Source organism: Rana temporaria, chromosome 10 (genome assembly GCF_905171775.1).
Source record: "Rana temporaria chromosome 10, aRanTem1.1, whole genome shotgun sequence".
Taxonomy (NCBI): Eukaryota; Metazoa; Chordata; class Amphibia; order Anura; family Ranidae; genus Rana; species Rana temporaria.
The window spans coordinates 2,493,712-2,508,248 of NC_053498.1; the positions used below are offsets into that span (position 1 = coordinate 2,493,712).

At 52.8% G+C, this 14,537-nt stretch overlaps 1 protein-coding gene across 2 annotated transcripts in view; it reads right to left on the reverse strand.

The window, feature by feature from the left end:
• The window catches only part of CROCC (ciliary rootlet coiled-coil, rootletin), a gene marked incomplete at its 3' end in the record, with an annotated part of 72,394 nt that continues 57,857 nt past the window's right edge, over positions 1 to 14,537 (reverse strand). For both annotated transcript variants that reach the window (XM_040326730.1, XM_040326729.1), the window contains 14 exon segments: positions 1 to 28; positions 1,103 to 1,250; positions 2,600 to 2,824; positions 4,314 to 4,529; positions 5,594 to 5,757; positions 5,858 to 5,978; positions 6,189 to 6,391; positions 6,474 to 6,858; positions 8,068 to 8,235; positions 9,623 to 9,782; positions 11,698 to 11,936; positions 12,073 to 12,216; positions 13,695 to 13,829; positions 14,274 to 14,453. In XM_040326730.1, coding sequence (XP_040182664.1) covers positions 1 to 28; positions 1,103 to 1,250; positions 2,600 to 2,824; positions 4,314 to 4,529; positions 5,594 to 5,757; positions 5,858 to 5,978; positions 6,189 to 6,391; positions 6,474 to 6,858; positions 8,068 to 8,235; positions 9,623 to 9,782; positions 11,698 to 11,936; positions 12,073 to 12,216; positions 13,695 to 13,829; positions 14,274 to 14,453 — 2,516 coding nt within the window.

Consider the following 14,537-nt stretch of genomic DNA (forward strand, 5'->3'; position numbering starts at 1 on the left):
CTTCGCTCTCCTGACGCTGTCGCAGGAGCTGGAGAAGGAGAGAAGTTAGAGTAAGGCCTCCTACGGGATTTCATATCTCTAATAATGACATAGCGACCGCCGCACGACGATCGACGTCGACACAATGGCACGGGCAGGCAAATGGGCATACCTGTACGTCCTTTTAAATTTGGCGCCGCGTGAATGCGCTTGCTGGTCCCGGGAACTCAATGTTCCCAGGCGGCCCGCGATTGCGGTCAGCAAAAGGCAGAACAGGGGGATGACTTTGTAAACAAGACACTCCCCTATTCTACCTAGTGACGTCACTGATCTACTGTTCCCTGTGATCGCTGACGAGTCACTGGTAGCTCCTCCCCCTAACAGTTAGAATCACTCCCTAGGTCACACGTAACCCCTTGAAGTGCCACCTCGTGTTAACCCCTTCACTGCCAGTGTCCTTTCCCCAGTAATCGGTACATTTTATAGCTCTGATCGCTGTAAAAATAACAACGGTTTCAAAAACGTGTCAAAAGTGTCCGATGTGTCCGCCATAATGTCGCAGTCCTGATAAAAAAAAAATAAAAAAAATCGCTGATCGCCGCCATTACTAGTAAAAAAAAAAATAATAATAAAAATGCCATAAAACTATCCCCTATTTTGTAGACGCTATAACTTTTGCGCAAACCAATCAATAAACGCTTATTGCAATTTTTTTTAACAAAAATATGTAGAAGAATACGTATCGGCCTAAACTGAGGAAAAAAAATAGCTTTTTTTAAAAATAAATTGGGGATATTTATTTTAGCAAGAAGTAAAAAATATTGCTTTTTTTTTTTTTTTCAAAATGGTCGCTCTTTTTTTGTTTATAGCGCAAAAAATAAAAATTGCAGAGGTGATCAAATACCACCAAAAGAAATCTCTATTTGTGGGGAAAAAAGGACGCCAATTTTGTTTGGGAGCCACGTCGCACGACCGTGCATTTTTCAGTTAAAGCGACGCAGTGCCGAAACGCAAAAAGTGGCCTGGTCTTTGGCCAGCCAAATGGTCCGGGGCTTAGAGAATCCCATCAGATTGTCTCTGATTGGTTAGCTGATGACAACACACAGTTGCTCCTTCCACTTACCTCCTGCATTTGTCGCACTTGTCCCTCCATCTCCATCCGTTGAAGTTCTCCCTCGGCCACCTCGTCGCAGCTCCTGAATTTGCTCGAGAAACGCCGCGTTCTGCTTCTTCCCGTCCGACACAGCCAGCCGCGCCGCTTCCAGACGTTCCTGTATGAGGGGCCGCCAATGAAAGTTTAGAACTGATCATCATAGGACATTAACTGAAATTCATATACCTGGTGATAGAAATACAGCGGCACCTCGGATTACGGGTATAATCCGTTCCAGGAGAATGCTCATAATCCAAAGCACTCGCATATCAAAGCGAGTTTCCCCATAGAAGTCAATGGAAACTAAAATAATTTGTTCCGTGTTGACTTCAATGGCATGCAATACCGCAGGTGGCCAGAGAGCTTCGGAAACACTCAGAAAGGCCCGAGGACAGCTCAGCTGACCCCGCAAAGGCTTGAAAACACCCGGGAACAAAGTGGGCCAGATTCACGTAGATCAGCTGATCTATAGATCAGCTGATCTACCCGATTTAAGATCCGCTCCCGCAAGTTTGAGAGGCAAGTGGGTAATTCACAAACCACTTGCCTCCAAACTTGCGGCGGCGGATCGTAAATCCCCCAGCGGAATTCAAATTCCGCGGCTAGGGGGGAGTGTACTATTTAAATCAGGCGCGTTCCCGCGCCGATTTAAATGAGCATGCGCCGTCCGCGGAATTTCCCGGCGTGCATTGCTCCCACTGACGTCGCTAGGACGTCAATGGTTTAGACGCTTACGTAAACGACGTCTATCCGTATTCGAGAACGACTTACGCAAACGACGTTAAAAAATTTAAAATCGACGCGGGAACGACGGCTATACTTAACATTGGCTGCGCCTGATAAAAGAAGGGGTAAGTATACGCCGGGAAAGCCGCTACGGAAACGTCGTAAGAACACTGCGTCGGGTCCGCGAATTCGCGTATCTCGCTGATTTACATATTATTCAACGTAAATCAGCGGGAACGCCCCCGGCGCCACTTTCAAATTGAAAATAAGATCCGACAGTGTAACACTGTCAGATCTTAGCCCTATCTATGCGTAACTGATTCTATGAATCAGACGCATAGATACGACGACCAGTGTAAGTCAGAGATACGATGGTGTATCTGTAGATAGTCGTATCTCTTTGTGAATCTGGCCCAGTATTTCCAAACGGCTCCTGCGCCCCCCACACCTCAGGCCAAATGCGGTACTGCACACCCCATTAGCTTGAGTTCTGCTCGTTTTGTGAGACAATACTCGCAAACCGAGTCAGAATTTTTATTAAAAAGTTGCTCGTCTTTCAAAATGCTCGTAAACCGCGTTACTCGTAAACCCGAGGTTCCCCTGTATACCGAGATGGAGAAGGAAAAAATAAATAGCTCCTCAGACGGCATGCTGGTTTTCTCCATAATGGAAGCTTCTCCCTCCCTTCCCAAAGTACTAACCCCCCCCCCGTATGACAAGTCGCGTTCCTCCACAACTGACCTGCAGGATGCGCCTCTCGTGGTCGCTGGCGGTCAGCAGCTTCTGCAGTTGTCCGACCTTCTCGTGGGAGGAGCTGGAGGTGGAATTACATTCGGAGAGGGAGCTGGTCAGACTCTGGATCTTCTCCTTCAAGGAGGACTCGCTCTCCTGAACCTTCCCCAGAGTCGCGTTCAGACGCTCCACGCAGAGCTGCAGGGTACTCACTTTCCCCTCGCTGTCCGCCAACTAAGAGACGCAACAAAAAACGGTCAGACGTGGACGCAGGAGATGTCAGATCATACAATCGGCTTCCGCCGGACATGGAAATAAGAGGAATGTTGACGCACCTGGAAGTCCCACATTATCTTGCTGCCAGTGTTTGAAGGACGTAAGTACCTACCTTCGGTTCTAACTGCCGCACGAACATTTACGTTGGCAGGTACGTCCATTTAAATTTGCCACTGTGTGGGCTCCCGCACCCCTGCCGCGAGCTCTGTGACCTGCGGACTCGATGTCAGCGGGTGTCCCGCGATTGTGTCACCGAGCTGCAGAACGGGGAGATGCCTATGTAAACAAGGCAGCTCCCTGTTCTGCCCAGTGACAGAACACTGATCTCCTGCTCCCTGTCATCAGGAGCAGCGATCAATATCGTGTCACTCGTAGCCACACCCCCTAACGGTTAGAATCACTCCCTAGGACACACTTAACCCCTTCCTCGCCCCCTAGTGGTTAACCCCTTCCTTCCCCTGGTGTTCAGAAGCAGCACTACACCAATTTAAAACACGCTCTTGATTGGGCCTAAGATGTGTGTTTGACATGAACAGTTGCAGATCTCCATATAGATCGCAGCCGGCGCCTCTCCGTATAGATCGCAGCCGGCGCCTCTCCGTATAGATCGCAGCCGGCGCCTCTCCGTACAGATCGCAGCCGGCGCCTCTCCGTATAGATCGCAGCCGGCGCCTCTCCGTATAGATCGCAGCCGGCGCCTCTCCATATAGATCACAGCTGCCTCTCCATATAGATCGCAGCCGGAACCTCTCCATATAGATCGCAACTGGCGCCTCTCCATATAGTTCGCAGCCGGCTCCTCTCCATATAGATCGCAGCCGGCGCCTCTCCGTATAGATCGCAGCCGGCTCCTCTCCATATAGATCACAGCTGCCTCTCCATATAGATCGCAGCCGGAACCTCTCCATATAGATCGCAACTGGCGCCTCTCCATATAGTTCGCAGCCGGCTCCTCTCCATATAGATCGCAGCCGGCGCCTCTCCGTATAGATCGCAGCCGGCTCCTCTCCGTATAGATCGCAGCCGGCTCCTCTCCGTATAGATCGCAGCCGGCGCCTCTCCGTATAGATCGCAGCCGGCGCCTCTCCCAACATCGCAGCCGGCGCCTCTCCATATAGATCGCAGCCGGGGCGCCTCTCCATATAGATCGCAGCCGGCGCCTCTCCATGTAGATCGCAGCCGGCGCCTCTCATGTAGATCGCAGCCGGCGCCTCTTCCATGTAGATCGCAGCCGCGCCTCTCCATGTAGATCGCAGCCGGCGCCTCTCCATAGAGATCAAAGCCGCTGTACAGAGTTTTTTTTTTTTTTCGCTGTACAGAGTTTACATTTTCCTCGCCCTATAGAACGAGGCACAGTTACCAATGATGGGGAAGGGGACACAAGATATAAGATGCACTTGGCGGGGGCCCCTTGTTATACAGAGGGCCCCCCTGTCTGCACACTCACCTGTCTCTGTAGTTTTTCTACCCGCTGCTGCAGTTCCTGTATTTCGACCTCTCGGTCGCCCAGCACCAGTTTCACCCTCTGCAGCTCCCCCTCCAGGCCCCGGCGGGAAACCTCCAGTTTGGTGTTCCGGTTCTCGGCGGCGTCCAGCACTTCTTTCAGACCGCCGCTTGTCGCCGTCCAGCTTGGCCTCATTGGCTTTGATTTATTGAGTTTTTCCTGAGAGAGAGAGAGAAGAAAGGTTCAGGAGGACAGAACAGACTTCTATTGTGACAGGTACTCTTTTATACATGTCCAAAGGTTCTATATACCGCGTTTCCCTGAAAATAAGCCCTACCCCGAAAGTAAGACCTAGCCTGATTTTCGGGGGAGGACTGCAATATGAGCCCTACCCAAAAGTAAGACCTAATAAAGTCCATGTAAAAACATAAAAATATATAATCCGCTTTGTAAAAATTATCTATAATATCCACGGTGTCTCCTTTTGTAACTTTATTGCTGAAAATACCTTATTTATAGCGCCGCTAAGCACTCACGTGACCCGTCAGAGATCTTCTCTCCTCCCAGCTGACGTCATCGGTCCCTCCCTCTGCAGGCATCTCAGCCCCTCCCTCTGCAGTGCTCGAAGTGGGGCTGACGTTAGTGGCCCCTCCCTACGCATGTGCTCTGAGCAGGGCTGACGTCAATAGGCATCTCGACCCCTCCCTCTGCGGGGCTGATGTCAATAGGCATCTCGACCCCTCCCTCTGCAGTGCTCGGAGCGGGGCTGACGTCAATAGGCATCTCGGCCCCTCCCTCTGCGGGGCTGATGTCAATAGGCATCTCGACCCCCTCCCTCTGCAGTGCTCGGAGCGGGGCTGACGTCAATAGGCATCTCGACCCCCTCCCTCTGCAGTGCTCGGAGCGGGGCATAAGAGCTCCGGCAGATCACGTGAGCGCCCAGCGGCGCTGTAAATAAGGTATCTTCGACAATAAAGTTACCAAAAGGAGACTCACTGGACATTATATATTATTTTTACAAAACGGATTACATATTTTTGTTAATTTTTGGGATAAAATCCGTCATAATGATGACTCCTGAGCTGAGAGGGGGAGAGAAGACAGGGGACATAAGACATCCCCAAAAATAAGCCCTAGTGTGTTTTCTGTAGCAGAAATTATTATAAGACCCGGTCTTATTTTCGGGGGGGGGACGCGGTATCTGGGGGCCATGACCCGGCACATCGTCAATCCCACCCTTCTCGGCTCTAATGGTTCCTCCACCCACCCCCCACCTGACATACCTGGGCCGCCCTGTGCTCGTTCTCTGCCGTTTGCAGGCTGCGCTCCAAGCTGGCTGCTTTCTCAAGGGCCAACCTGCGCTCCCTCTCAGTGCGTCGCAGAGTCTCCTCCTGCAGGATGAGGGTGGTCTGGGTATTGCTGAGCTTACAGTCCACGCCGCGCTTACCTGGATACGAAGAGAACAGAAAAGCCTGTAGAGATCCAACTCGAAGAGCCCCCCCCTCCAAGTCTATCTACCCCCCCCCCCCCCCCAGAGAGCTGCTCACCCTCCTCCATCTCCGACAACACTTTCTGCAGCTGCTGAACTCGTGTAGTCGCTCCGTCTCGCTCGGCCTCGACCTCCACCAGCTGCCGGGACGCCGTTCCCAGCTGAGTACGCAGGTCATCCTATGGAAGAAATTCAATGTGTATAGAGAGAAGCTGAACACACAGAGGTAAGTATATAGCATGCATCTCCCCAGACGGGGCAGTGTAGTCTGGTAAGGAGTGTAATTATCCCCTCTGCCCTCCCCTGTGATCTGTCCTGGGCACACAAAGTGAGTAGTCCTTACACTGTGCCCCATCCTTGCCCCCCGCTGACCCTTGCCCCCCGCTCACCCTCTCTCTCTGAGTGTCCCGGAGTTCCTGCAGGAAGTCTCGCAGGGCGGTGCGGATGACCTCGGGGTCGATATCGGCTGACGGTTGCTCCCCTCGCGTAGGAGAGGCGGAGCGATCCGGGGTGCGGCTGCGCTCCGGGCTGCCTGTACGGGGGATGGGGCTGCCTCGTCCGTCAGTAGTTGTTGTGTATGTATTATCAAATCCTGGATGAAGGGAAGGACAAGAATGAAAAGACCTTTCTGTGCCGGCCTTGAGATGTGCCGACTTTCTGTGATGCCCACTTACCTTTTAGTGGGGAGAACACTCTGCGGGGTGAGCTACTGCGCCCCCTGACGGCCGGACTCGGCGTGCGTCCTGCTCGGCCAATCCCAAGAGTTCTCCTCAGAGCGGAGTGCAGGCTGCTGAGTTTGTATTCTGTCTCCCTCTTCTGTCCTTCCAGGCGTGCCAGCTCCACCTCCAGCCCGTTGACCCGCCCCTCGCTGGCGCTCAGCTTCAGGCTCAGCTGAGCCACTTCCTCCTGCGATGCTGCGACTTTAATCTCCAGGTTGCGGGTGTTGTCCAGCAGTTTCTTCTCGTTGCCCCGAGCCTCCTCCAAGCTGCCCTGGAGTTCCTTTTCCCGCAGGCCAAAGTCGCTCTCCACCTCGGTCAGCTTCCTCTGCAGCGTGCCAAGCTGTGGAAGGTCAGGGGAAGTGATGTCAGTGGCGGGATTAGGACTTCCTGTCCAGCATATTCCTTTCCATATTCACTCCTACTTCCACCGTATCCCCTTCCATGTACACTTCCAAGATAAACCCCCCCCCCCTTCCACATCAACCGTATCCCCTTACACTGTATCCCCTTCCACCGTATCCCCTTCCATGTCCAAGATACCCCCTTCCTCATTCACTTCCAACATATCCCCTTCCACATCCCCTCACACTTCCACCATACCCCCTTCCACTTCCACCATAACCCTTTCCACTCACACTTCCACCATATCCCCCTACACTGTATCCCCTTCTACTCACACTTCCACCGTATCCCCTTCCATCATATCCCCTTCCACTCGCACTTCCACCATATCCCCCTCCATGTCCACTTCCAAGATACCCCCCTTTCTCATCCACTTCCAACATATCCCCTTCCACATCCCCTCACACTTCCACCATATCCCCTTCCACTGTATCCCCTTCCACTCGCACTTCCACTGTATCCCCTTCCACTCGCACTTCCACTGTATCCCCTTCCACATCCACCGTATCCCCTCCCACTCGCACTTCCACTGTATCCCTTTCTACTACCTACCACTTACATTTCCACCCGCACTTCCACCATATCCCATTCCACATCCACTGTATCCCCTTCCACATCCACTCGCACTCTCACCGTATCCCCTTCCACTACCACTTCCATTTCCACCCACACTTCCACCGTATCTCATTCCACATCCACTGTATCCCCTTCCACATCCACTGTATCCCCTTCCACATCCACTCACACTTCCACCGTATCCCCTTCCACTCGCACTTCCACCGTATCCCCTTTCACTACCATTTCCACCCACACTTCCATCGTATCCCCTTCCACATCCACTCACACTTCCATCGTATCCCCTTCCACCGTATCCCCTTCCACATCCACCGTATCCCCTTCCACATCCACTTCCACCGTATCCACTTCCACCGTATCCACTTCCACCGTATCCCCTTCCACATCCACCATATCCCCTTCCACATCCACATCCACCGTATCCCCTTCCACATCCACCGTATCCCCTACCACATCCACATCCACCATATCCCCTTCCACATCCACATCCACCGTATCCCCTTCCACATCCACCGTATCCCCTACCACATCCACATCCACCATATCCCCTTCCACATCCACTCCCACTTACCTCCTTCCTGGCGGCTTCCCGGCCGCTTTCCGTCTCCACCAGCTTCTGCTTTAAGGAGAAGTTGTCTTTGCGCAGATCTTCCTCTCGCTGCTCGCACATAGAAAGGCGCGCCTGCGCCTCCGCCAAGTCTCGGCTGCGCTTTGTGCTCTCGTCATCCAGAACCTTCAGCTGTGAAGCAGTAGAGAGATTACAGAGGCCGCGATCACATGTGAGGCCGGATACATGCGTAACAACCAATTTCTTACCGCTAAAGCGCCTGAAAAACGCCTCCAGAATGAAAGGGGTCTTAACCCTGTGCACTTTCTGCTCATGTAGTGTGGACACTGCACGGGCAGAGACTGGGATGTCAATTGACACACAGAGCCTGGCTTGGGATGGAGCTTGCATGAGGGCCCCCCCCCCCCATAGCAAGTGGCTTGCGATGGAGGCACATAGAAGGGGGGAGGAACGAGGAGCACCAGCAGGGGACCCCAAAAGAGGAAGTTGGGGGCGCTCTATGCAATACCGCACAGAGCAGGTAAGTATGACATGTTTTGTACCTTTACAATCACTTTTATAATCTAGGAAAAATTGGCAAAAGGTGGTTGTCCTAAGGAATACGGCACCTCATCCCCCATCTCATGTATAGCAGTCAAGTCTACCCGACTAGTTTCGCCAAACATAGGCTTCATCAGGGGGTTTGGTCACGTCTTAATCCCCTGATGAAGCCGATGTTTGGCGAAACTAGTCGGGAAGACTTGACCGCTATACATGAGATAAATGCTCCTTTTATATTATCCATGTGAATTATTTTACTGTTTTGTATATGTATTTTAACTTTTCTTTGTAATTAATAAAACTTTGTAAAAATGTCTTATAAATATTGGTATTGACTTTCTGTGGCACCGCAATAATCCCGCATTCCCCACTCCCTTATCCCGCATTCCCCACTCCCTTATCCCGCATTCCCCACTCCCCTATCCCACATTCCCCTATTCCCTACTCCCTTATCCCCCATTCCCTACTCCCTTATCCCCCATTCCCTACTCCCTTATCCCCCATTCCCTACTCCCTTATCCCCCATTCCCTACTCCCTTATCCCCCATTCCCTACTCCCTTATCCCCCATTCCCTACTCCCTTATCCCCCATTCCCTACTCCCTTATCCCGCATTCCCTACTCCCTTATCCCGCATTCCCTACTCCCTTATCCCGCATTCCCTACTCCCTTATCCCACATTCCCTACTCCCTTTGGTTTTTATAATATAGGAGGTATGTAAGTTTTAGCAGGACCTGGTCTCTCAGATCTCAGCTGGTTTCCTGTCGGTGGACAAATTACATAACAATATAACATAACCCATGGTACTGAATGGTAGGGGATCCTCAGGGCCACACACAGTAAGGGCCAAAGGGTTGCATGTGGCCCTGGGGCCGAAGGTTGGACACCAGGGGTATAGTAGGTGTTCCACAAGGCCGCGCAGGAACAGGTGGAACGTGGCAATGACTTTGGTGGCCATGGTTGGGAAGTCTCACTCAGCACAAGCGGCGCACCCAGATTCACAAACCCCCCCCCTCACCTGCCGCCGCAGATCCTGCAGTTCTCTCCGCGCCTCCAGACGCGACCTCTCCACCTCCCGCAGGTTGCCGCGTAGATCGGTGGCCTCCTTCTCTGTGGCGGCTCTGGCCTCCTCCAGCACAGACAGCCTCTGCTCCTTCTCTTCGTTGGCCCGTTTCAGACTGTTGGTGCAACGCAAGCAGATTGGTCAGCGCATGTCAAGCTCAATAGATCAACCCGCCCGGTGCGGTGTTGTTAGGGAGATTTATCCCCCCCCCCCCCCTCTATTTTAATATAAGGCTCCATTGTCACTGCTAGTAACAGTGATGAGAAATGCAAAAGTTTACAGTTGTCAGCAGAACAGGCTTAGAGGGGAAGTCTTCCAATGGGGACACCTGGTCCGGTGACAACGGTCTTCAGAGTTTTTTTCCTCTCACTTCCTGTTAATTCTCTTGGAGAGGAAGTAAAAAGAAAAACCTGACAGAGGTTCTCTCTCCCTACCCAACTCCATCTAAAACCTTAACCACTTCAATACCAGCCATATTTACCCCTTTTCTGCCTAGGCCAATTTCCAGCGCTGTCACAATGTGAATGATAATTGCGCGGTCATGCTACACTGTACCAGTATGACGTTTGTTTCACACAAATAGAGCTTTCTTTTGGTGGTATTTAACCACTCGCTGCCCGCCTTATGCAAAAAGACGGCGGCAAAGTGGTTTCAATATCCTGAGTAGACGTCATATGACGTCCTCAGGATATTGAGCCGCTGCGCACCCCCGGGTCTGACACCCCGCAACACCGATCTAGGTAAAGAGTCTCCGACGGAGACTCTTTACCACGTGATCAGCCGTGTCCAATCTAGGCTGATCACGATGTAAACAGGAAAAGCCGGTAATCGGCTTTTCCTCACTCACGTCTGTCAGAGGCGAGTAGAGGAGAGCCGATCGGCTGCTCCTCTGACAGGGGGGGGTTTGTGCTAAACGATTATCAGCACAGCCCCCAGAGGATGCCCACACTGGACCACCAGGGATGCCCACCACAGGTATGCCACCCTAGACCACCAGGGATCACAATCACAAATAATGGATGCCAATCAGTGCCCACAATGGGCATCACTGATTGGCAGGCATTGTTTGGCACTGATTGGCATCCATTAGTACAACACATACATTAGTGCCACCATCTATGCCCATCCGTGCCGCCTATCAGTGCCCATCAGTGCCGCCTATCCGTGCCCATCCGTGTCGCCTATCCGTGCCCATTTGTGTCGCCTATCAGTGCCCATCAATGCTACCATATCAGTGCCACCTCATCGGTGCCCATCAGCAGGGCCGATCCGCCCTATAGGCTCACTATGCAAGGCGCTTAGGGCCCCGCAAAGCTGCGAAGGGCCCCCCAAATTACTAGAGGCCCCGCCTGGTGAGAAGTCATTTTCGCCCCCTCACCCCGCTTCTCAATTTGCTGTCTGCATGGGAGAAGGTAAGAAGTCAGCACCCCCTGCTTCTCAATTTAATGTAAGATGTCATTTCCGACAGCAGAATACCCCCTCTGGGGCAGAAAGGTATATAAGTGCCCCCCCGGTATGGAAGTGGTTAATTCCCACTGTGTTTTTTTTTACTAAATTACTGAATTTTTTATTTTATTTTTCAAAGCGTTTTTGTTTGTTTCTGTTTTGACGTCGCTTACGCCCTGCTATGCTATGGGGACGGGTGGCGGCCATCTTGCCCTCACTCGTATCCCAGCCGAGCAGGGGACAGGACCCGATCGCCTCCACCGACGGCTCCGGTAAGCGGCAGAGGGCACGGGAGAGCGGCGGGGGGCCTCTTCCGCCGCCGATAACCATGATCTTGCGGTGAATGCGCCGCGGAGACCACCGTTATCGTTTACAGGACCGCTCTCGGTTGTGGCAGCAGCTGCATATACAGGGGGCGGGTCCTTAAGTGGTTAATAAATATACTTGGGATAATGCGCTAGGCGGGTGCGCCCTCTTTTCTCTCTTTCTAGTGCAGCCCGTCAGGCCTGACCACATTCTGGGGGAGGGCATCATAAGACGTCTCAGGCAAGTTTGGGTGATATAACCAATGTTACAAGACACACCTAATGCGTTCGCTCTCCGCCCGGCGTACCGCTCCACGCAGCTCCTCGTTGGACCTCTGCACCGCCTCCTTCTCTTTGGACTCGTCGCCGAGAGACCTGCGCAGGTCCTGGGCCTCCTTCTTCTGTACCTCCGCCGCCTCGTGACTCTCGCGCACCCGCCGGTGGGCCTCGATCAGCTCCCGCCGCACGGCGTCCCGGCCGTCTTCGACTACACAGAGCTGAGTCTTCAGTTCATCCACCTGAGAGAGAGGAGCGAACACAGAGAATGATCAGTCCCGGTCAGACCTCCATTCTGATTGGTTTGTACAAATTACAGACTCGCCGAGATTCCTGAAGGAGGAACTCCGATCTCTCTATAGACGGAATTCTCCTCACCTCGCGCAGTGCCGCCTCCCGCTGTTTCCCCGTCTCTCGGATTTGCTCGTTGAGTCTCTTTAGCTCTCTATCTAGAGATGTCAGCGATTCCTCGTACTTCTCCTGCAGGGTTTTCACCTCGGAGCTCAGATTAATGATGGTGCTCTGTACATAAAACAATCGATACATATATCTAAAAGATTAATAAATCTGCAAGAGATACATTTATTCCATTATGACAATCAGATAGAAGACTTTGTCAACACGTTTCGGGGGAGGACCCCCCATTCTCCAGGGTGTGAAGATGATAAACATGATATAGTGGATCAGACTGAATATAAAGTAGAAGTGTTTTAGCCAAGGAAGTGCAGAACTTTCTAGAAACAACTGCAGACGAGCTCTGCGCTTAACTTCTTGGTGGAAATTCCCCCATCTTCAAGCCCCGATGAGGGGTGTTGGCTCTATAAAAAGGGCTGACCTTATATTTGAATACATTTAAGTATCTCTTTAGATGACACAAAGATCTACCAATCATAGTACAATGGCCAAACACCATGAAATTGGATTGTCCTGATCACCATGTGACTAGGCCACTTCATCAAGTGCACCGGCCCGATCACTTGGTGCACCTGACCCATCACTTGGATCCCCCGGACCCATCACTTGGTTCCCCCGGACCCTGATCACAAGGTGCACCAGGCCCATCACTTGGTTCCCCCGACCCCATCACTTGGTTCCCCCGGACCCATCACTTGGTTCCCCCGGACCCATCACTTGGTTCCCCCGGACCCATCACTTGGTTCCCCCGGACCCATCACTTGGTTCCCCCGGACCCATCACTTGGTTCCCCCGGACCCATCACTTGGTTCCCCCGGACCCATCACTTGGTTCCCCCGGACCCATCACTTGGTTCCCCCGGACCCATCACTTGGTTCTCCCGGACCCATCACTTGGTTCTCCCGGACCCATCACTTGGTTCCCCCGGACCCATCACTTGGTGCACCGGACCCATCACTTGGTGCACCGGACCCATCACTTGGTGCACCGGACCCATCACTTGGTTGCACCGGAGCCATCACTTGGTTCCCCCGGACCCATCACTTGGTTCCCCCGGACCCATCACTTGGTTCCCCCGGACCCATCACTTGGTTGCACCGGACCCATCACTTGGTTGCACCGGACCCATCACTTGGTGCACCGGACCCATCACTTGGTTCCCCCGGACCCATCACTTGGTTCCCCCGGACCCATCACTTGGTGCACCGGACCCATCACTTGGTGCACCGGACCCATCACTTGGTGCACCGGACCCATCACTTGGTGCTCCCGACCCATCACTTGGTGCACCGGACCCACCACTTGGTGCACCGGACCCATCACTTGGTGCACCGGACCCATCACTTGGTGCTCCCGACCCATCACTTGGTGCACCGGACCCACCACTTGGTGCACCGGACCCATCACTTGGTGCACCGGACCCATCACTTGGTGCTCCCGACCCATCACTTGGTGCACCGGACCCATCACATCCAGCTCAGCCAGGCACTGAATATTATGTAGGTGCTGTATAAGTGAGCAGAGTGGTAGGAATTTGGGATGATGTTTTATGTGCTGTTAGCGAGCGCACACTGTGGAAGCCTCACCCGGTCCTGCTCCTGTCTGCTCTGGTGATCCCGTTTCTGGCGCTCCATCTCCAGGCTTAGTGCGGTCAGCGTGTGCTGCGTGTTGTTTAGCTTCTCGCTCAGAGAGGCCTTTTCTGACTCCTTTAGGGACAGAGCCTGTGGAAGAGAGCAGGGGGAGGGAGGGGAACACACATTACACAAGTGGGTTCTCTCTTTACTTACATTAAAGCTGTGGTTTAACCCGCTTATGTTTTACCCCCCCCCCCCCCCCCATCATCAACAACATGCTAATCACATGTAAAACCTATTTTCATGACATAACTTATTTTACATCCAATCATGTCATCACTGGGTCTCTGTGCTTCCCTACGCATGCCTGGTGGGAGGGGCCTGAAAAAATCCCAGCCCCCGAGGTATTACCCTGCATGTGATGCTGAGCCTCCAGGATTGAAAGAACTGAAATCAGATGACTGAAAGGGGCGGGCCAATGAATGAAAGGGGCGGGCCAATGAATGAAAGGGGCGGGCCAGGTATGGTCAGGCTGGAGAGGGAAGGGCTAGATGATGATGCTGGATGTGGTGGTCCTGGCCCCCCGCTCACCTGCTGCTTCTCGTTCTCGGCCTGTAAGAGGCTGTCATCGCGCTCCTGCTGCAGAGTTGTGATCTCATCGCTCATCTCCTCGCGTTCCATCTCGTATTTGGCCAGTAACTCTTCCCGCTCCTGCGTCAGGCGATGGAATAATTGCTCCTTATCCGATTCCAGCTCCAGGCGCTGCGCTTCCTGCAATACATCAAATGTCACATGATGATCAATAAATGTCACTACAAGTCCCAGCATGCAGTGTAGTGTAGTGTAGTAATCCAT